Raw genomic sequence first — 22,210 nt, forward strand, 5'->3', positions numbered from 1 at the left:
TGTGGAATTATGACCAAAAAGTTCTATTTTGGTCTCATCTGACCACAAAACCTTCTCCCATTACTCCCCTGTATCATCCAAATGGTCATTGGCAAACTTAAGACGGGTCTTGACATGTTCTGGTTTAAGCAGGGGAAGGAACCTTCCGTGCCAAGCGTGACTTCAAACCATGACGTCTTAGTGTCTTACCAAGAGTCACCTTGGAACTGGTGGTCCCAGCTCTTTTCAAGTCATTGACCAAGTCCTGTGGTGTAGTCCTGGGTTGATTCCTCAACTTTCTAAGGATAAATAAGAACCCACGAGGTAATATCTTGCGCGGGGCTCAACTCTGATTGATGTTTAGCACCATGTTTCACTTCTTTCATTTTCTAATGATTGCTCCAACAGTGGACCTTTTTTCACCAAGCTGTTCTCCAATTTCTCCGTAGCCCTTTCCAGCCGTGGGGAGTTTTACAATTCTGTCTCTGGTGTCTTTGCACAATTCTTTGGTTTAGGCCATCTTACAAGTTTGAATCTTACCGATTGTATGGGGTTGACAGGTGTCTTTATTTAGCTAAACGACCTCACACAGGTGCATCTGATTCAGGATAATACATGGAGTGGAGGTAGACTAACAGGTCTTTGAGGGTCAGAATTCTAGCTGATAGACGGGTGTTCAAATACTTATTTGCAGCTGTGTCACACAAATCGTTTAAAAAAAAAAATCATATGTGATTTCTGGATTTTCCTTTTTAGATGATCTCTCTCACAGTGGACATGCACCCACGATGAAAATGTCAGACCCTTCCATGATTTCTAAGTGGGAGAACTTGCAATATAGCAGGGTGTTCAAATAATTATTTTCTTCACTGTATTTCCATAGCAACTGCCATTATTGATTGTACCCCAAAATATGAAAACAGAGACGTTCTTGAAAATAGACTTTTACTTGAGATGCATTTAGGAAACAACAAATCTCTGTTCAACCGATACTGCAAATATATCCAGCACGTACACGACAACGCAGTGTTAACAACAAGCAGGTTTGTCTTGAGGATGGATTCGTTTCAATCCTCGGGCATTCGCACAAGCCCTCGAGTGCTTCACGACAGCGCAAAAGACGCCATATTCAATTTGAATGACCGTCCCGGTCGTCATCAGATGGAGAGATTGGGCGGGGAACGTTGACAGTGCAACACGGCGTCATGAAGGGTGGGGAACACCATCTCGGGGCTCGTCACGCCGCCGAAGAACTGCAACTGGTCCAGATCAGACAGCAGACTTCCTAGGTGGTCCAAGCAGAAATGTGTCTGATTAAAAGTGAAAATATCATATCGTAAGTTCTGTCCCGCGTTCAATGCTAGGTGGCTCCTTTTTCCTTCTTGTCTATTTCTTACTCGTGTCGGCCATCTTTTAATAGATCTGTCACAATCCGTTCAGTGACCCTCAATGGTGATGGTTTGAACTTCAAAATTTTAACTTATGAGGCATACATTTCAAAAACAATTTTTATTTTGCCTGTGATCAATTTTAGCCAGTTCCACTGTACCCTCAACATCTGTCACGATTACTTACTGTTGCATCCGGCGATGACAACTCGAACATCTACTGCTGCGTACTCCTTAATGACCTGCAAAGACGCACAGTATGAACTGAACTATTAGCGTACATTTCTTCCTAATCAGTGCTTGAGGTACAGTGAAGAAACTTAAGTATGTGAACGCCCTACTATATTGCAAGTTCTCCCGCTTAGAAATCATGAAGGGGTCTGAAATTTGCGTCATAGGTCCATCGTCCACTCATCGAGATCATGGAAAAAGAAAAATCCAGAAATTACAATGTATGATTAACGATTTATTTGTGTGACGCAGCTGCAAATAAGTATTTGAACACCTGTCTATTGGCTAGAATTCTGACCCTCAAAGACCTGTTAGTCCACCTTTAAAAGTCCACCTCCACTCCATGTATTATCGTGAATTGGATGCACCTGTGTGAGGTCGTTAGCTAAATAAAGACACCTGTCCACCCCATACAATCGGTAAGACTCAAACTTGTAAGATGGCCTAAACCAAAGAATTGTCCAAAGACACCAGAGACAGAATTGTAAAACTCCACACAGCTGGAAAGGGCTATGGAGAAATTGCCTAGCATCTTGATGAAAAAAGGTCCACCGTTGGAGCAATCATTAGAAAATGGAAGAAGCTAAACATGATGGTCAATGACAATGGGAGTGGAGCCCCATGCAAGATATCACCTCGTGGGGTCTCAATGATCCTTAGAAAGGTGAGGAATCAGCGCAGGACTACACGACGGGACTTGGTCAATGACCTGAAAAGAGCTGGGACCACCGGTTCCAAGGTGAGAGTTGGTAATACACCAAGACGTCATGGTTTGAAGTCACGCATGGCACGGAAGGTTCCTTCCCCTGCTTAAACCAGAACATGTCAAGGCCCATCTTAAGTTTGCCAATGACCATTTGGATGATACAGAGGAGTCATGGGAGAAAGTTTTGTGGTCAGATGAGACCAAAATTGAACTTTTTGGTCGTAATTCCACTCACCGTGTTTGGAGGAAGACAAATGATGAGTTCCATCCCGAGAACACCATCCCTTCTGTGAAGCATGGGGGTGATAGCATCATGCTTTGGGGGTGTTTTTCTGCACATTGGACAGGACGACTGCACTGTATTAAGGAGAGGATGACCGCGGTCATGTATTGAGAGATCTTAGGGAACAACCTCTTTCCCTCAGTCAGAGCATTGAAGATGGGTCGTGGCCGGGTCTTTCAACATGCCAACGACCCGAAGCACACAGCCAGGAAAACCAAGGAGTGGCTCCGTAAGAAGCATATCAAGGTTCTGGCGTGACCTAGCCAGTCTCCAGACCTAAACCCAAGAGAAAATCTTTGGAGGGACCTGAAACTCAGTGTTTCTCAGCGACAGCCCAGAAACCTGTCTAATCTAGAGACGATCTGTGTGGAGGAGTGGGCCAAAATCCCTCCTGCAGTGTGTGCAAACCTGGTGAACAACTACAGGAAACGTCTGACCTCTAATTGCAAACAAAGGCTACTGTACCAAATGTTAACATTGGTTTTCTCAGGTGTTCAAATACTTATTTGCAGCTATATCACACAAATAGTTAAAAAATAATCATACATTGTGATTTTTCTTTTAGATGACCTCTGGACGATGCACCTACAATGAAGATTTCAGACCCCTGCATAATTTCTAAGTGAAAGAACTTGCAATAAAGAGTGTTTGAATACTTATTTTCTTCACTGTATACTATGTTGCACACATTTTTGTCGCAGGCCACAGTTTCCCCTCAGAGGGCCATTATGACTGTCCATGTTTGGTCACACAAAAATGCTCATAATACCTCAATGTTATTCTTTGTGATATATGACTAAGACATTTTGGAGCATTCTGGCTCGGAACCAGTTCAGGGTGTACCCTGCCTCCTGCTTGTTGACAGCTGGGATAGGCTCCAGCACTCCTGTGACCCTTGTGAGGATAAGCAGCCAAGAAAATGGATGGATGGATGTCCCAAAAATCATGTAAGTTGATTTGCCATCACAGACCACATAATAATCATGAGGCGGGCCAGATTTGGCCCTCAGGCCTCGAGTTTGACACCGGTGACAAAACGAAATAAATGTAATAACCTGCTTGATGGCTTTGGCTCCCACAGAGTCAATAAAGGCAGCCTGGGTCCAGTCCAGGATGATGGAGTGGACGGAGCTGCAAGACTGAAGGAAGGTAACCTCCTCGGAATCGGTCTCTCGAAGACCTTCTCCCAGACTGCCATTTGTCTGCTCCCCCGCGGTTTTGCCGAAGGACAGAACCTCATGCGTCGTACCTCGTTCCTTGTCCTGAAAAGAAAAATGTGTCTCTCTTCAGACTTAGCGAAAAAGTTTTGGAGAAACAAAAACTGTATGTCAACTAAATGTGGATGATCAAAGCCAGGGGGGTTCCGTTACTGTACACAGTGGGAGGCTGAAGTATGCAGTACACGACATTTTAGAAATGGAGGACTAAATATGAGTCTAAAGTATTAGGAACTTGAGTATTTCACCGTGGTGGTAATTTGCCTAACTGATACGAACGAGTACAAGATATTCTGTCAGCATTTCTACAATCCTGTGCAGTACGTGACACAACTGCAGTTGCAAAAGCAAATAAACAGCACAATACATATTTAACCAGTGCAAACATGTCGCACATCGCCAGGCAACACGCAATGTTCAAAAAAAACAAGGGAACCTACCTCAGCGTGTCTCTTCGGCAAACGCGTCACACAGCTGTTAGCCTTCCCTTTTTTCTGAGCTTTTCTGGCAGCTTGTATTTGTTCCGGGTTTACACCCGTCTGTAAAACAAACACGTGCCACGGAGATATGACAAAAATGCAGGCCATAAAATAAGTTTCCACATAAAAACAGGTTTTCTATCTCCTGAAATGTGGCAAGCACGGATTTGTTGTCACACATTAACTTGCTAGCTTGCGTGAATTCCAGCTCAGTCAATGGCGAAAGCACGGGTGTCAAACTCGAGGCGCGGGGGCCGGATCTGGCCCGCGAAGGCAAATCTAGCGTGTCAGCTTCCGTGATTTGTGTGAAAATCTGTACCGAAATTTCAAATTGTCATACATCATAAATATTGAGCACAACATTACGTGTATGGTCTTCAGTCGTGCCCTCTCCGAGTCGGGGATGAAAACCTTCCCCAAGTGGAAGAGTTTAAGTATCTTGGGGTCTTGTTCACGAGTGAGGGAAGAATGGAGCGGGAGATCAAGAGAGCGACTGCAGTGATGCGGACTTTGTATCGGTCCGTTGTGGTAAAGAGGGAGAGCTAAATCGAAAGGCGAAGCTCTCAATTTACCAGTCGATCTACGTTCCTACTCTCACCTATGGGCATGAGCTGCGGGTCGTGACCGAAAAACGAGATCCCGGATACAAGCGGCTGAAATGAGTTTCCTCCGCAGGCTGTCCGGGCTTTCCCTTAAGAGATATGGTGAGAAGGTCGGTCATCAGGGAGGGGCTCAGTGTTGAGCCGCTGCTCCTCTGCATCGAGAGGAGCCAGATGAGGTGGCTGGGGCATCTGATTTGGATACCTCCCGGACGCCTCCCTGGTGAGGTGTTCCGGGTACGTCCCACTGGAAAGAGACCCCGAGAAAGACCCAGGACACGCTGGAGAGACTATGTCTCTCGCCTGGCTTGGGAACGTCTCGGGATCCCTACGGAAGAGCTGGAAGAAGTGGCTGGGGAAAGGGAAGTCTGGGTATCCCTGCTGAAGCTGCTCCCCACCTCCACCCCCTCCCCGCGACCCGACCCGGAAGAGCGGTAGGTAATGGATGGATGGATTACATACATGCAGTGATGCGTACCCCTGTCATACCTTAATGAAGCTTTTTCATGACCTTAAACTGGCGATGGCGTATTAGAACGAAAGTCTCCAGCTATTAAATTCCTTTGTGTTTCCAAACAAATACTTGAAAAGGTTTCCCAGTCAGAACGGCCCACTGAAAGGAAACCGTAACTCCAATGTGGCCCGTGACCAACATTTTTTGGACACCTCTGATCTAAGGGATGGTCATAAAAATTTCACCAGAACAGGCCCGTTGCTCCACGTGACGGGATAACGTCCAGTTTCGAGTCGGTGTGGTAGAATGCGGTCGTCACGAGTGAAAAAGGATTACCTTTTGTTTCAGAGCGCTCACATAAAGGTCACTGTTGGCAAAGTAGATGGAAGAGTTGGAGTGGAAAATTTTTATGCTCTCGCATTCCGCCGCCTTGGTACAAGACAAATCACAGGTGGTCAACGTTAGGGGGTCTGGGTGGGGGGGATCTGGCCAGGTCACTCGGTTCTCAGCGCAATTTTCTCCACTCACCTCTTCGTATTCATCCACATCGTAGTAAAGTCCTGTGCCGGGAACCTGCCCGAGGACAGCATTTTTGGGACTGCAAGACAAAAGTCAAAGAAATTGCACCTTCGACCTGAATGGCATTGAAATTATATAATCGTCGATAATATACGGACCTCTGTGTTCTGTAGATGACTGTCAGTAAAGCAAAAGCGATGGCCGAGAGAAGGCCGTAATCCAAGCCCAAGAGCACGGATGCCACAAACGTCACCAACCAGATGGCCTGGATCAAGGAAAAATATTACGTTTGTCTATTTTTAAAAAGGGGAAATCCAGTGCTAGCTCCGGCGGTGGCTGCGAGCAAGCTTCCAGGCGGCGGAGGCAGTTAGCCCCGGACGCTGAAGCTAGGTTAAACGCCTCCGCCACCACTGAATGCGGGCCACAAGCTCTGGAGGTGGCTGCGAGCGAGCTTCCAGGCGGCAGAGGCCGTTAGCCCCGGAAGCCCAAGCTAGGCTAAAGGCCGCCGCCACCACCGAATGCGGGCCACAAGCTCCTGGAGCAGCCGCGAGCGAGCTTCCAGGCGGCGGAGGCCGTTAGCCCCGGACATCAAAGTTAGGCTAAAGGCCGCCGCCACCACCACCGAATGCGGGCCACAAGCTCCTGCAGCAGCCGCGAGCGAGCTTCCAGGCGGCGGAGGCCGTTAGCCCCGGACATCAAAGTTAGGCTAAAGGCCGCCGCCACCACCGAATGTGGGTTACAAGCTCCGGCGGCGGCCGCAGGCGAGCTTCCAGGCGCGGCGGAAACCGTTAGCCCCTGGCGCCCAAGCTATGCTAAGCCTCCGCCACCACCGAAGGTGGGCCCAACTCCGGCGGCGCCGCGAGCGGCTTCCAGGCGGCGAGGCCGTTATCCCCGGAAGCCCAAGCTAGGCTAAGGCCGCCGCCACCACCGAATGCGGGCCACAAGCTCCTGGAGCAGCCCGAGCGAGCTTCCAGGCGGCGGAGGCCGTTAGCCCCGGACATCAAAGTTAGGCTAAAGGCCGCCGCCACCACCACCGAATGCGGGCCACAAGCTCCTGCAGCAGCCGCGAGCGAGCTTCCAGGCGGCGAGGCCGTTAGCCCCGGACATCAAAGTTAGGCTAAGGCCGCGCCGCCACCACCGAGGTGGGCCACAAGCTCCGGCGGCGGCCGCGAGCGAGCTTCCAGCGGCGGAGGCCGTTATCCCCGGAAGCCCAAGCTAGGCTAAAGGCAGCCGCCACCAACGAATGCGGGCCACAAGCTCCTGCAAGCAGCCGGAGCGAGAGCTTCCAGGCGGCGGAGGCCATTAGCCCCGGACATCAAAGTTAGTAAAGACCTTCGCCACCACCGAATGTGGGTCACAAGCACCGGCGGCGGTCGCAGGCGAGCTTCCAGGCGGCGGAAACCGTTAGCCCCTGGCGCCCAAGCTATGCTAAAGGCCTCCGCCACCACCGAAGGTGGGCCACAAGCTCCGGCGGCGGCCGCGAGCGAGCTTCCAGGCGGCGGAGGCCGTTAGCCCCAGACGCCAAAGCGAGGCTAAAGGCCTCCGCCACCACCAAAGCGCAGCTAAAGGCCTCCGCCACCTGAAAGCTCAGCTCGCTCCTCAGACTCCGCGTTATTTCCGTCCAAAGAACCCGGATGGTTCTGTTACGCGTCACATCCGCCCACGTATATCATGTGACTCGCAAAAATGGCAGCGCCCCTGAAAATTCTTCATTGTCTTCTCAAAACACTCTTAAATGAGAGAGGATTTAACATCACATTGTAAAAATAGGGCACATATTACATAACCTATTAATACACTGTTCATGCAAACCATTGGATTTCCCCTTTAATATACCTTACTTGTAATAAGCCAAGACTACTTTGCAAGAATACAGATTCAGAATCTCGCAACTCTATCTTAAAAATAAGCCGAGCAGGAGAAAATATAACCACCGTACTACAGTCCAAATGCTGTAAAGTACTGGATACGCATTGTTTTACTTTGACTGACCAGTTCAATCTTGCTGGTGCGCCACAGAGCTGGGATGTCGCGGAACTGTTTGAACATCCCCAGCAGGTTGACCATGATGATGGCCGCCAATGCCGTCTAGGACACAGAAAACACAAAAACTGGAGCTTATTATTTGGAATGTGGCAGTGACATCCCACCCACCCACCCCACTTTCCTGAATTGCCGTACGAGACCAACAAGGGTGCAGCAGGAAGTAATGTAATGTTGTGCTCATAAATGTACACACCCTGTAGGAATCTGTGTATTACTATTGTTTTATATGACTGATGAATCAACAATCAATTTCTTTCTGGTTATGTTCCGTGTAATGATCATGCTTGACAATTTAATATGGATCGCTTTAAAATAAATTTAAATAATTTTCACCTTGGCCTTCATGTTTACTTTAATTGTACCTAAGTAAGGACAACTATGTGTGTGTGTGTGTGGTTTTTTTTTTCCATTAACGAAATAAAAATGGCGGCACGGTGGTTCGGATGTTAAAGCGTTGGCCTCACAGTTCTGAGGATCCGGGTTCAATCCCGGCCCTCCTTGTGTGGAGTTTTCATGTTCTCCCCGTGCCTGTGTGGGTATTTTCCTCCCACATCCCAAAAACATGCAACATTAATAGGACACTAAATTGCCCATAGGTAAGATTGTGAGTGCGACTCTATGTGCCCTGTGATTGGCTGGCAACCAGTTCAGGGTGTACCCTGCCTCCTGCCCGTTGACAGCTGGGGTAGGCTCCATCCCTCCCGCGACCCTCGTGAGGACAAGCGGCTAAGGAAATGGATGGATGGGCAAAATAAAAGTAGGGCTGTGTATTTCAAAATAAAAGCAAGAAAGTAGAAGTTTGACGTGTTCAAATAAGGTGCTTAACCTCAGAAGAATTATTTGAAAACAAAAGAACAAAATATAGATGATCATGTGTGTAGAAGCAAAATCACGTGCTCTAAACATGCAGTTTAAAATCGGTAGAAGCGTTTTCCAGAGTTTTTAGGTCAACTCAGGGGTTGTGTATTATACACGGGTGCGCATTATACACAAGAAATTACGCTTTATCACGTTTGTGGCACGTTTGTTGACATTGTGTCATCCAATTTGTGAGTAAATGGAGATGAGACTATCATTATTTCAGTATTTTGTTTGGTGCGGTCCTGTGAGGTTTTTTTTATTTTTATGTAAATGTAAATGCTTGTTGGCAAACACTGAAATAGGATCAGATCTGAAGGATAAAAACGACATTGGCCATCTTGTGAGCAAAATTGTCTCATCACACAAATGCATGCTTGAAAAATATTCATACAGCTAAAAATTACACGTTAACAGCAACTGTCGAGGCAGCAGGGTTTATGTCTATAATGTTGCAATCACCTGCGGGAGCGGCTCAAAGACGAAACCAATGGCGACGATCACCAGCAGCACCAAGAGAGACCCCAACAGCCCCGCAATCTGAAAACAAAACAGACACGGCAAGTCAACGTAAGATCGGGTCACCGTGACGGTTTTCACAAGACCGGACTTCGCAAGTGACCTGCGTTTTGCCCCCCGTGCTCTCCTGCACCAGACTCCTCGACATGGAACAAGTGATGGTGAACGTTTGGAAGAAAGAGCTGGCGAAGTTGCACAGGCCGAAGGCGATCAACTCCTGCAAAAGAAAGCGAGGTTAGCACTCGGCGATCCGGTTGGTTAAAGTGTATGTCGAGATCCCAACGCACCTTTTTGCGAATATTATACAGTTTTTATGATGAATACGAATCTTAAATCCGTTATGAAGGGAACAGTTATCTGCAATAAGTGATCGCACATTGCTGCATCCGCCGGAAAAGGACGGAAACGTCGCGGAAAAAGCCGATCGTGGGCGTGGCGCAGGACGTTGTGACAACAACATGGATCCCGTCGGAATACACTGGAAGAACGCCGATGAATTTTCCGATAATTCGAGCGATGAACATTATTCTGAAGGGTTCCGAGAAGACTGTGAAGTATACGAGCTTTATGAAGGCGTTAAGGGTTATCAATTTGAGTCAGTTAGACAGCACACACGTTCGAATTCAGACAAAGTACAGTGAAGAAAAAATAAGTATTTGAACACCCTCCTATATTGCAAGTTCTCCCACTTGGGAATCATGGAGGGGTCTGAAATTGTCCACTGTGAGAGAGATAATCAAAAAAGAAAAATCCAGAAATTACAATGTATGATTTTTTAACAATTTATTTGTGTGACATAGCTGCAAATAAGTATTTGAACATATGAGAAAACCAATGTTAATATTTGGTACAGTAGCTCGTACAGTACAGTTTGCAATTACAGAGGTCAAACGTTTCCTGTAGTTGTTCACCAGGTTTGCACACACTGCAGGAGGGATTTTGGCCCACTCCTCCAAACAGATCTTCTCTAGATCAGACATGTCTCTGGGCTGTCGCTGATAAACACGGAGTTTCAGCTCCCTCCAAAGGTTTTCTATTGGGTTTAGGTCTGGAGACTGGCTAGGTCACGCCAGAACCTTGATATGCTTCTTACGGAGCCACTCCTTGGTTTTCCTGGCTGTGTGCTTCGGGTCGTTGGCATGTTGAAAGACCCGGCCACGACCCATCTTCAATGCTCTGACTGAGGGAAAGAGGTTGTTCCCCAAGATCTCTCAATACATGGCCGCGGTCATCCTCTCCTTAATATAGTGCAGTCGTCCTGTCCCATGTGCAGGAAAAACACCCCGAAAGCATGATGCTACCACCCCATGCTTCACAGTAGGGATGGTGTTCTTGGGATGAAACTCATCATTCATCTTCCTCCAAACATAGTTTGTGGAATTATGACTAATAAGTTCCATTTTGGTCTCATCTGACCACAAAACTTTTTCCCATGACTCCTCTCTATCATCCAAATGGTCATTGGCAAAGTTAAGACGGGTCTTGACATGTGCTAGTTTTCGCAAGGGAACCGTCCGTGCCATGCTTGACTTCAAACCGTGACGTCTTGGTGTATTACCAACTGTCACCTTGGAAACGGTGGTCCCAGCTGTTTTCAGGTCATTGACCAAGTCCTGTCGTGTAGTCCTGGGCTGATTCCTCACCTTTCTAAGGATCATTGAGACCCCACAAGGTGATATCTTATACGGGGCTCCACTCCGATTGAGATTGACAGTCATGTTTTGGTTCTTCCTTTTTCTAATGATTGCTCCAAAATTCTAGCTGATAGACGGGTGTTCAAATACTTATTTGCAGCTGTGTCACACAAATAAATCATTAAAAAAAAAATCATATAATGTGATTTCTGGATTTTTCTTTTTCCATGATCTCGATGAAAACTGTCACAGTCTTGTCTCGACAACCAACAGCCAATCCAGAAACCGGTCCGACAGGTCTTGAATCAACCATGTGAAATCTAATGTTGACAAACACAACACACAAATTTTAACTAATAGCGTTTTGGCATCTTGAATTTAGCATGACGAAAAAGGTAATTTGTGCGGTGCCTCGGATGTAGTAGATCCTTAAAGTTTCCCCGCACCTGATTACTGTCCACCGTGTAGTTGTGCTTCAGGGCAAAAATTTTGGCCAGCGAGATTCCCATGGAGAAGCCAACAATGGCAATGGCGAAGGAGTCGGTGATCAAACTGGGGATCAGAGAGAAGTCTGGGGCCACAGGTGGGAGAAGCCTGACGACACAAAAGAGGACGCTAGTACCCTTTTCATACACGATACATTCCAGCGCGAAGATAGTCACATCATATATGGCAAATCTATACATTTACGGGTCATAAACGTCAATTATCAGGCTCTTTACGACGAAGATAACGCCTAACTCAGTCGATACCGCTAGATATTACGAGCACAGACACAAGATGCGTGGACTCTCACTCAGTCGGTATCTTCCCAACCACGTCAACGTTATATTGACCCGCCAATGTCATCCCGTAGGAGACGCCGGTCGACACGATAACGACAATAATCTCCCCAGGAATGGGGATGGGTAGCTTCTTTTTGAAGCGCTCGTTAAGGTCTTTGATCCCGTACAGGAAGACCAGACACACGAGGCCCAGGATGAGCGTGGTGACGTTAGTCTGGGTGATGTGACTAAGCACGGCCTTGACGCTCTGCAACGAGAGAGAGAGAGGACGACCGATGAGAGTGATCGCAAGCAAATTCTGAACTCGTGAATATAGCATGCCCACACGTACAAACTCACAAATACAACAGAGAGCGGGCCGCTGAAACGCTTGGTCTTCACCCCCAGCAGGTATTTCAACTGAGACACCACCACGTGTACGGCGGCCGCCGTCGTGAAGCCTCGCACCAGGGGCTCCGCCAGGTAAATCGCCACGAAGCCGAAGCGGAGCAGACCCAAAAGGACCTAAAAGTACGACAAGGTTATCTTCTCGGGGACGGTGGACCCGAACCGGCAAACGGGAGCTCGCGGACGAACTGACCTGAATGATTCCCACCATGGTTGTGAGCGCCACAGCCACCTGGACCCTCCTGGCGTCGCGATCCGCCACGCCCAAGGCGGCGGACTGGTTGGTCCCGTTGATGGCTGGGCTGTGGAAGTCGGGCACCTCCCGGACCGCGACGCTCCCGATCATCAGGCTTATGACTGCGAAGGTGCCTGCAAACGCCACAAAACCCCAGTACACAAATATGATCATCGCCACGGCCACATTCTATGAATACGCTTGAGAGCCTGTGTATTTGCGTTTAAAACTAGCACTTAAAATTTATTGTACCCATGTTTTTGTTTCATTCATTAAATAAAAATGGCCTCACAGTTCTGAGGACCCGGTTTCAATCCCGGCCCCCCATGTGTGGAGTTTGCATGTTCTCCCCAAGCCTGCGTGGGTTTCCTCCGGGCACTCCGGTTTCTTCCCACACCCCGAAAACACACATTAATTCGACACTCTAAATTGCCCCAAGGTGCGATTTTCCATGTGCCCTGCAATTGGCTGGCAACCAGTTCAAGGTGTACCCCGCCTCCTTCCCGTTGACAGCTAGGATAGGCTCCGGCACTCCCGCAACCCTTGTGAGGATAAGCGGCTAAGAAAATGGATGGATGGACTAAATAAAAGTAGAGCTGTGTATTTCAAAATAAGAGCAAGAAAGTAAAAGTTTGATGTGTTCAAATAAGGCGCTTAACTTCCGAATAATTGTTTAAAAACCAAAAAAAAACAAAATACTGATGATACTTCATGTTTTGATCAAATGTGTATTATACACGGGTGCGTATTTTACATGAGAAATTGCGCTTTATCACGTTTGTGGCTATGTTTGTTGACATTGTGTAATCCAATTTGTGAGTAAATTGAGATTAAACCAACATTATTTCAGTATTTTGTCTGGTGCGGTCCTGACCCTGACCCTAAGTGGCACAGAAAATGGATGGGTCATCAGTTGCCTCTTTTTATCAATGGCGCACGCCGCTGATTGCAGAAACAGCTTACAAGCATGTGGTTTGACACAATTAAAAAAAACATCTCACTCCATATTTTTGTCCGGAGTCCAATATTAATTTTACAGTTTTTAAAAATCAAAACAATGTTTTTTTTTTGTCCTCACCTACGGATATGTGTCTGGATGTGCCGAAGAAAGTGTAGAGCAGGACAGGGTAAAACGATGAGTACAGACCATAAACTGGAGGCACAGCAGCCAGCATAGCATAAGCGAGACCTTTGGTACGAAACAGAGAGAGAGAGAGTTATGTAAATAAACTGTTGAAATCATAAGCAAAACCGTCCTACTAAGTTACAGAGATACCAAATGCAAAGCGGCGGGGCGCAACAAACTGCGCCTCGGGAGTTGGCAACGGGCCACGGCCTGCTTCATCCGTTGTCATCCCAGATGAAACCCCTGCCGGGACCGAAAGGCCGCTCACCTTGAGGGAGCTGCACGACTCCGGTGCTGAGTCCCGAGACCACGTCGTGAAACAGGTATTCCCGGACTGGGTAGTTCGGCAGCCATGTGATGATCGGGAGGAAGCTGAGAAGCGCCGCCTTCGCCCGCTGGGAAGAACACCTGAGTAAAGAGAGAAGCGGATTTATTTAGTCAACGATTTCAGAACACAAGAAAAACAAATTATTATTTGACACATGGATCCAAATTACGTCATTTTATGATCCACGTGACAACATGTAATTCAATCATTGTTGCTTTTGTATTTTTCCATGATTAGAATTTATGTTACATGTCAAAAACAGCCACAAAGTCATGTCAAACGTGACATATTTTTCCAAATATCATCTCAAACTGCCACCTGAGGGTGCGATCTAGTATTTTCTATGATATTTTGAAAAACTTATTCTCAGAGTTGCAATTAAAAAAAAAAAAGAAAAAATATGAAGCGATACTTTTTGTGCATATTTGTTATTAGGTCAACATAATACGTTGCTGTACACATATTGCAACAAACATTCCTTATTTATATAGATATATATATATATTTTTTTTTAAGAGGGGGCATTGGCTTTTGAACAGTTTTATCTGATCATTTTGAATATTAATTATGGAAAATGTACTTATCAGGGTTGCCATATGAAGCAATACATTTTGTGCATATTTGTTATTCAGTCAACTTAATACGTCGCTGTACACATTGCAAAAAGCATTTCTTATTAATATATATATATATATGTATTTACATTTCATCATGCTTTGTTATCAGTTCATCATGTGTAAATAAATATGTGGTTAATTCCAAAAGTATCATCAATGGGGTCAAACTCAAGGGTCAGGGGCCAGATTCGGCCCACGGCATGATTTTGCGCGGCCCGCGACGGCAAATCTAGCGCGTCAACTTAAACGATTCTCATGCAAATCTGTACCAAAATTTCACATTGTCATATATCATAAATGATGTTGAGATAGTACAAGCATTTTTTTGTGTTACCTAACATGACTAGTAGTTGGAAAACCCGTTACCGTCGATTTCATTCAAAATTTAGCTGTCTAATGCAATCAGTCACTGAGTTTGAAAGAGTTGGACTACATTTTCAATCTCAACAGGGTCACATGTTTCGGAACTGGTTTCATTTTGCGTCACATTTAAGACACCATAAACTACTCGTTAGCGTGAAGAACTTATCAAGCTCAACCAAAACTAAAGACAATGCCTAAAAGTCGAAGGAACTCAAGAGGTCAGCCCAGTGAATTGTTACATGAATGTCTCCCATAAAACTAATTTTAACAGGGATGGTTTCACTCTATTATAAGGTTACATTTATGACATTTTATTACATTACGGCTATATTTATCACACACCGTCGTGTGTTGACTTACTGGCAATGCTGCGTCAGCTTCTGCCAGGCCCTGGTGGTCTTCACTTTGCGGTGGAGAAGCCAGGACCTGACGTGGGCCTCGTCGTAGACGGGGCGCTCAATTTTGTACATCAGCGGCCGGTCGGCGCCGTCCACTTCCCCCGCCGTCGCCGCCGTTTCTTCTTCTTCTTCCGACACCATCGGCGCTTCTATTTCCAGTCTCGCTTCATTCCTTTGGCGAATCTATACAAGAAACACTTTGGGAATGCTGATCGTAAGGAGCCATTAAATAACACCTCTGCTTTGTTGTTTTATGTAACAAAAAAAAAATGTTTTTACGCATTATCGAGACTTGATTTGAACGTACTGGAAGAATAATTAGAGGTAGTCCTGATTTATTTAAAATAGAAATAAATACATTTTTCTGTCAGTGTTTCTGAAACGTTAAAATTGGGAAGGGGGTTAAAACAAAAAAAAATCTTAATTTAAATGGAACCACAGGGTATGACTTATTAAATAAATACTATATTTTAAAATAAAAGTGTGCCGTGGATTTCATTAGGGTCAGAGTCAGTTGACAGTCACGAGCTTCGTGTATTAATTTCACTTCCTTAGCTAGCTAACATGACATGAGACATTTCAGACATTAATGGCGTTAAAAAAACATATTTTAGGAGGTCGGCGAAGAGCTAAGAAATCAATTAACCCACCTCAGTCTCACCAGAAGACTTTTATTTGACTTTCGTAAAGCAAGCTAACACACGAGTGTTCGTCAAAATAATCATAAAAATAAAATAAAAACGGGGCTCTTAGCTTCTTACCTCCTCTCCTCCAGCTCGCGTTAGGATGCTACGGGCTAAACGTGAACTTTACAAGCGTGACCTTTTTTTTTTTTTTTTTTTTGGGGGGGGGGGTTTAAAGTTTAACAGGAGGTAACGTGATTCGAGGACGGGCGAATGCGGATTTGCAAAACGACAAGCGATTGCCTCATCCGAACCGGTGAACCACTCGTTTGCGTATTTCCCGTTCACTTCCGGTTTGTAAAACAAGCGTCTTCTTTTGTGGATTATTGTTGGATTCGAAAAAATAAGACTTTTATGTAACACTGTTTGAGAGCTGAAATTATTAACCCACAAAATGTGTTAAAAATATGTATACGCTTGCTTACGCTTCCGTGCCGCAGATTGTAGTCGAAGTCGGTTGTCTTCACTTCGACGTCTGTGTTGCTGCTTGGCGACCGGATGACGAGAGAAAACGTCGATAATAATGTCAAGGGTTCATCTTTATAGAAATGCAAAAGAGAAAGCCTGTTTAATTTTTTATTTAAAAAAATCTGTGATTTAACAGCGATGAAAAGACAATCTTTGAACCCCCGAATATCAATGCCATAAATTGGAAATATTTTTTTGGGTCCCTGTCCCCTGCTAAAAAAAAAAAATTCTATATAAATTCCATAGAATTCTATAGAATTTGTACAAGACAACTTGTTCTATAGAACTTTGGCTGTGATTTTCTATAGAATTTCTCCCAAACAATAGAAATTCTATAGGACTTGGGTCCTAAAGTTCTACAGTTCTTTAGAAATGTTCTATAGAAATTTTTTTTAGCAGAGTCGGTCAAGGGTCATTCCAGTTGTCGTGCCGCCACAAACTTAGAGATGAGTTCGATATTATGAGCCCAATAAAATATTATCTGACTCATCGGCATGGACACTAGCGTAGCAAACACTTGGACCTTCGGTGTGTTTACCACAAAACAAAATTTTGGCTTCACCCCTTAGAGTGCAAGGACAGTGCAGTCCAACCACTTTCTTTGCTGCTTATCCTCACGAGGGTCGCAGGAGTGCTGGAGCCCATCCCGGCTGTCATCGGGCAGGAGGCGGGGTACACCCTGAACCGGTCGCCAGTCAATCGCAGGGCACATGGAGACAAACAGTCGCACTCACAATTACACCTCGGGGCAATTTAGAGTGTCCAATTAATGTTGTATGTTTTTGGGATGCGGGAGGAAACCGGAGTGCCTGGCACGGGGAGAACATGCAAACTCCACACAGGTGGGGCCGGGATAGAACCCTGGTCCTCAGAACTGTGAGGTCAACGCTTTACCAGCTGAGCCAACGTGCCGCCTGCAGTAGAACAGATTAGATGTGGAGAAGGCGTTCAACCCTGTCCCTCTGGAAGTCCTGTGAGAAGTTCTTCGGGAGTATGTGGTACCAAACCCCCTGATATGAGCTGTTCAGTCCCTGTACGACTGGTGTCAGAGTTTGGTCCGCATTGCCGGGAATAAATCGGTCTCGATTCCGGTGAGAGGTGGACTCCGCCAAGTCTGCCCTTTGTCACCGATTTTTAGGCACAGCCGAGGCACAGAGGGTGTCCGGTTTGGTGGCCTCAGCATCGCACCTCCTCTCTTTGCAGATGATGTGGTTCTGTTGGCTTCATCAAGCCATGATCTTCGACTCTCACTGGAAGCGGTTCGCAGTCGAGTGTGAGGTGGCTGGGATGAGAATCAAAACCTCCAAATCTTGTCACGACCCATCGAAACGGAGGTAGGACCCAAATGCAGGAGTCGGGAGACGCAGAGGTAATTCGGGAAAAACCTTTATTGTTCCAAGGTTGGGGATCAGGCAGCCAGTCAGGTGCAGCAGCGGTAGTCAGGGCATCGGGCGTGGAGAGCAGGTCAGCGGGCAGGCCGGAGTCGGTACACGGGAGATCGATCAAAGCACGCAGGAGTATCAAAGGAGTCAGGCTTACGGGCTCGCTTGGAGAACAGGCGGAGGTCGGTACACACGGGTTAACGATCAGGGATACGGCAGTGCTGGAATGGGGCATGAACCGCAACGATCTGGCGCCGGACCATTCGTCCCCATGGTCCTATATACACCGGGGAGAATCAGCCAGCATGAGGCGCAGGTGTGCGCCTCCCAATCAGCGCGGCAACCCGCACAGCCAGGGGTGGACCGGCAGGACCATGACAAAAATGAGACCATGGTCGTCTGTCGGAAAAGGGCGGCGTGCCCTCTCCGGGTCGCCGATGAGATCCTGCCCCAAGTGGAGGAGTTCAAGTATCTTGGGGTCTCGTTCACAGGTGAGGGAAGAATGGAGCGAGAGATCGGCAGGCGGATCTGTGGAGCGTCTGCAGCTATGCGGATATTGTATCAGTCCGTTGTGGTAAAGAAGGCGCTAAGTCGAAAGATGAAGCTCTCAATTTACCAGTCGATCTACGTTCCTAACCCTCACTTATGGGAACGAGCTATGAGTTGTGACCGAAAGACCAAGATCCTGGATCTTGAGTTTCCTCCGCTGGGTGTCTGGACTCTCCCTTAGAGATAGGGTGAGAAGCTTGGTCGTCAGGGAGGGGCTCAGTGTCAAGCCGCTGCTCCTCTGCATTGAGAGGAGCCAGGTGAGGTGGCTGCGTCATCTGATCCGGATCCCTCCCGGACGCCTCCCTAGTGAGGTGTTCCGGGAACGTCCCACCGGAAAGAGACCCCGGGGACGACCTAGGACACGCTCGAGAGACTATGTCTCTCGGCTGCCCTGTGAGCACCTCGGGATCCCTTCGGAAGACCTGGAGGAAGTGGCTGGGGGAAAGGAAGTCTGGGCATCTCTGCTGAAGCTACTTCCCCCGCGACCCGACCCGGAGAAGCGGTAGAAAATGGATGGATGGATGGATGGATGGATGGATGAAATCAGGTGGGAATAAAGAAGTTAGCAGAATGGGTAATGTCATTTGTATGAGCATGAGATAGGAAAGTGTAGCAAAATGTACAGGGTGTCCCCAAAATGTAAACAAACTTTAAATAATGATATTTTTTAATTCTTTTGCCTGTTAAAATGATTCAAATTACAATAAATACTAAGTTTAGAATTACTATTCAAAGTGTGTATATATTTTTTTGCGGAACATCCTGGATTGTATACTCATCTGGTCTGACTGTTGCCGAGCAGACTGGGAGTCTTGTTATGTCCTTGAGTTTTTAATAAAAGCTCACTTAATCGACCACACTTTGCAGTCTGTTGAACTTTTTTTTTTTTTATAATATGAGAGAAAGTCACGGCACGGTGGTGAAGCTGGAAAGCATTGGCCTCACGGTTCTGAGGTCCAGGGTTCAATCCCGGCCCACCTGTGTGGAGTTTGTATGTTCTCCCCCATGCCTGTGTGGGTTTTCTGTGGACACTGACACTTCTGTCGACACCTAAAAACATGCAACATTGATAGAACACTCTAAATTGTCCCTAGGTGTGATTGTGAGTGCGACTGTTGTCTGTCTCCATGTGCCTGGCGATTGGCTGGCAACCAGTTCAGGGTGTACCCCCACCTCTTGCCTGTCATCAGCTGGGATAGGCTCCAGCACTCCTGCGACCCTTGTGAGGATAAGTGACAAAGAAAATGGTTGGATGGATGGAGTTCCAACGCTCAACTTCTTGTAGCATATGTCATCAAGAGTTTTCAATCAACTAACCAGTTCCGGGTGTACCCCGCCTCGTCCCTGTTGACAGCTGGGACAGACTCCAGCACTCCCTGCGACCCTGGTGAGGATAAGCAGTGAAGAAAATGGATGGATGGATAATTCCATTAGTAGTACCTATTTCACACTGTTTTTGGATGTAAATCTAGAGTTTATTTCTTTAAAATCCATCCATCCGTTTCTTTTGCCACTTATCCTCACAAAGGTCGTGGGAGTGCTGGAGCCTATCCCAGCTGTCAACAGGGCACATTGAGACAAACAAACAGCCGCACTCACAATCACTCCTAGGGGCAATTTAGAGGCTCCAATTAATGTTGCATGTTGATGGGATGTGGGAGGAAACCGGAGTGCCCGAAGAAAACCCACCCAGCCACGGAGAGAAAATGTAAAATTCCACATAGGCGGCGCAAGGATTGAACCCGGGTCCTCAGAACTGTGAGGCCAACACTTTCCAGCTGAGCCACCGTGCTGCCTCTTCAAAATCATTTTTTAGAATATAATTTGGGGTTTCTGGAACCAATTAATCAGATTTAAATTATTTCCTATACGATACATTGCTTTGGATTTTGTACAATTTGATTTTAATGACCGAAAAAAAGACTTATAGAAAGAAAGACTTGTGTAATTTAAACATGGCTCACATTTAATGATAAGAGAAGGAATCATAAATGGGTGGTTGATTTTTTTTTTTATTGATTTAAAAGAAAGTGACATAAATTGATAAAAATGTATTGCAAACATACTGCCGAACGCTTCCTTCATTTTTCTTCACCTAACATTTCGCGTCAAACAGCCATGACACCCTCACACAGCAAGGTGAACTTTCAACTATCCAACGTGCTAGCATAACAACCTGCATGGATATTTTTAGTTTGAAATATTGCAATATCAAGTAGATTCATTTATGATCTTCCACATATAATACAACATAATAATCCAAAGCGTGTAGCAAATTCTGGAATGTTTCCGTTTGTGCTTGAGAATATGATTTCGATATGTTAGCAAGACGATACGACGTACACTACCCCCCCCATAAAGACTACATCGCAACTCATATCGTTCCCACTAATATAAATAGTATACATAACTTTGATGATGCTGTATTATTGCATAACTGTATTGCATTGCTAACTTTGCATAGGCACAATCTCTGGTACATAATATGCATATATTATTTTGGAATATGATCAGATGTGCAAGGTATGCCCATGATTCCACACGAGTGTTACAGATAATTGATTGAGTATTATTATTTTTTATTGGGGGGAGGGGGTCAGTATTTTATAAATGGTGGATGTATTCCTATCAGTACGGTGGCCTGGAAGTGCAAAACAATGTGACATATTGTGAAACACTAAAGTGTTTTGTATTTTGGGGGGTTTTATCGGGGGAGGGGTCGTGAAATGTTTAAATGTTTCACAATTTATTATATTGTTTGGCTCTTCCAGGCCACCGTAAATGCATATCACCCAATATTTTTCCACGATACAAAATTAACTGTGCCCTCCCATTTATGAAGATCCATACACAACCATTACCCCCCCCCCCCAAAAAAAAAAAAAAAGTGGCAGTAGTGTCACCATTAAGTCTTGTCGGCTGAATCTACAGTATCAGAGGTCAGTGGTCGTGTTCCAGACCAGACCAGAGAGGAGGAGGGACTGGTGACATCAGGATTGTGGACCATGAATTGTCCATGATTAGGCTGGACCTCGCTGGAACTGCTACAGACGAGACAATAGACACAGTCGTTGATTATTAATCCCTACACCACAAGTGTGTGAGTGGCAGGTGTGATCTATTTTGATCTATGGGTTTTGTGCTATAACATGCATACAATATCCAGTCAATAAAATAAGTATTTGAACACCCTGCTATATTGCAAGTTTTCCCACTTAGGAATCACGGAGGGGTCTGAAATTTTTGTCGTAGTTGCATCGTCCACTGTGAGAGAGATAATCTACAAAGAAAAATCCAGAAATCACAATGTATGATTTTTTAACGATTTGTGTGATACAGCTGCAAATAAGTATTTGAACACCTATCAGCTAGAATTCTGACCCTCAAAGACCTGTTAGTCCGCCTTTAAAAGTCCACCTCCATCCCGAATCAGATGCACCTGTATGAGGTCGTAAGGTGCATAAAGACACCTGTCCACCCCATACGATCAGTAAGACTCAAACTTGTAACATGGCCAAGACCACAGAACTGTCCAAAGACACCAGAGACAAAATTGTAAAACTCCCCACGGCTGGAAAGGTCTACGGAGAAAATGGAGAACAGCTTGGTGAAAAAAGGTCCACTGTTGGAGCAATCATTAGAAAATGAAAGAAGTGAAACATGGTGCTAAACATCAATCAGAGTTGAGCCCCGTGCAAGATATTACCTCGTGGGTTCTTAATGATCCTTAGAAAGTTGAGGAATCAACCCAGGACTACACAACAGGACTTGGTCAATGACTTGAAAAGAGCTGGGACCACCGGTTCCAAGGTGACTCTTGGTAAGACACTAAGACGTCATGGTTTGAAGTCACGCATGGCACGGAAGGTTCCTTCCCCTGCTTAAACCAGCACATGTCAAGACCCGTCTTAAGTTTGCCAATGACCATTTGGATGATACAGAGGAGTCATGGGAGAAAGTTTTGTGGTCAGATGAGA

The 22,210-nt window shown here is 46.0% G+C and overlaps 1 protein-coding gene across 5 annotated transcripts; it reads right to left on the reverse strand.

The window, feature by feature from the left end:
• Nucleotides 1–907: 907 nt before the first annotated feature.
• slc26a5 (solute carrier family 26 member 5) lies at nt 908–17,288 on the reverse strand. 5 transcript variants are annotated; one of them, XM_061806830.1, is made up of 19 exons: nt 17,197–17,288; nt 16,260–16,372; nt 15,114–15,334; nt 13,714–13,853; nt 13,398–13,508; nt 12,278–12,453; nt 12,037–12,201; nt 11,709–11,944; nt 11,359–11,506; nt 9,382–9,495; nt 9,222–9,299; nt 7,848–7,943; nt 6,014–6,120; nt 5,865–5,934; nt 5,673–5,765; nt 4,245–4,343; nt 3,643–3,849; nt 1,555–1,609; nt 908–1,264 (listed from the first exon to the last, which is right to left on the reverse strand). In XM_061806830.1, the coding sequence occupies exons 3-19, from the start codon at nt 15,290–15,292 to the stop codon at nt 1,137–1,139; spliced, it is 2,202 nt and encodes a 733-aa protein (XP_061662814.1). In that variant the 5' UTR covers nt 15,293–15,334; nt 16,260–16,372; nt 17,197–17,288; the 3' UTR covers nt 908–1,136. The 5 variants fall into 5 exon arrangements, with proteins under 5 accessions (XP_061662814.1, XP_061662812.1, XP_061662808.1 ...); XM_061806828.1 differs by lacking the exon at nt 17,197–17,288 and having other exon boundaries at nt 15,114–15,348; nt 16,260–16,371; XM_061806824.1 differs by lacking the exons at nt 16,260–16,372; nt 17,197–17,288 and adding an exon at nt 15,913–16,102.
• Between the last annotated feature and the right edge of the window lie 4,922 nt (nt 17,289–22,210).

The sequence above is a fragment of the Syngnathoides biaculeatus genome, chromosome 20 (assembly GCF_019802595.1).
Source record: "Syngnathoides biaculeatus isolate LvHL_M chromosome 20, ASM1980259v1, whole genome shotgun sequence".
NCBI lineage: Eukaryota > Metazoa > Chordata > Actinopteri > Syngnathiformes > Syngnathidae > Syngnathoides > Syngnathoides biaculeatus.

Bases quoted from the DNA above. Each gene is read 5' to 3' on its own strand.
- slc26a5 (XM_061806830.1), bottom strand. From the start codon at position 15,292: ATGGTGTCGGAAGAAGAAGAAGAAACGGCGGCGACGGCGGGGGAAGTG. The intron at 12,454-13,397 runs GTGAGGACAAAA...TGGCGTTTGCAG, and splicing joins ATCCAGACACATATCCGTAG to GCACCTTCGCAGTCATAAGC. The intron at 3,850-4,244 runs GTAGGTTCCCTT...TTTTCTTTTCAG, and splicing joins TGCCGAAGAGACACGCTGAG to GACAAGGAACGAGGTACGAC.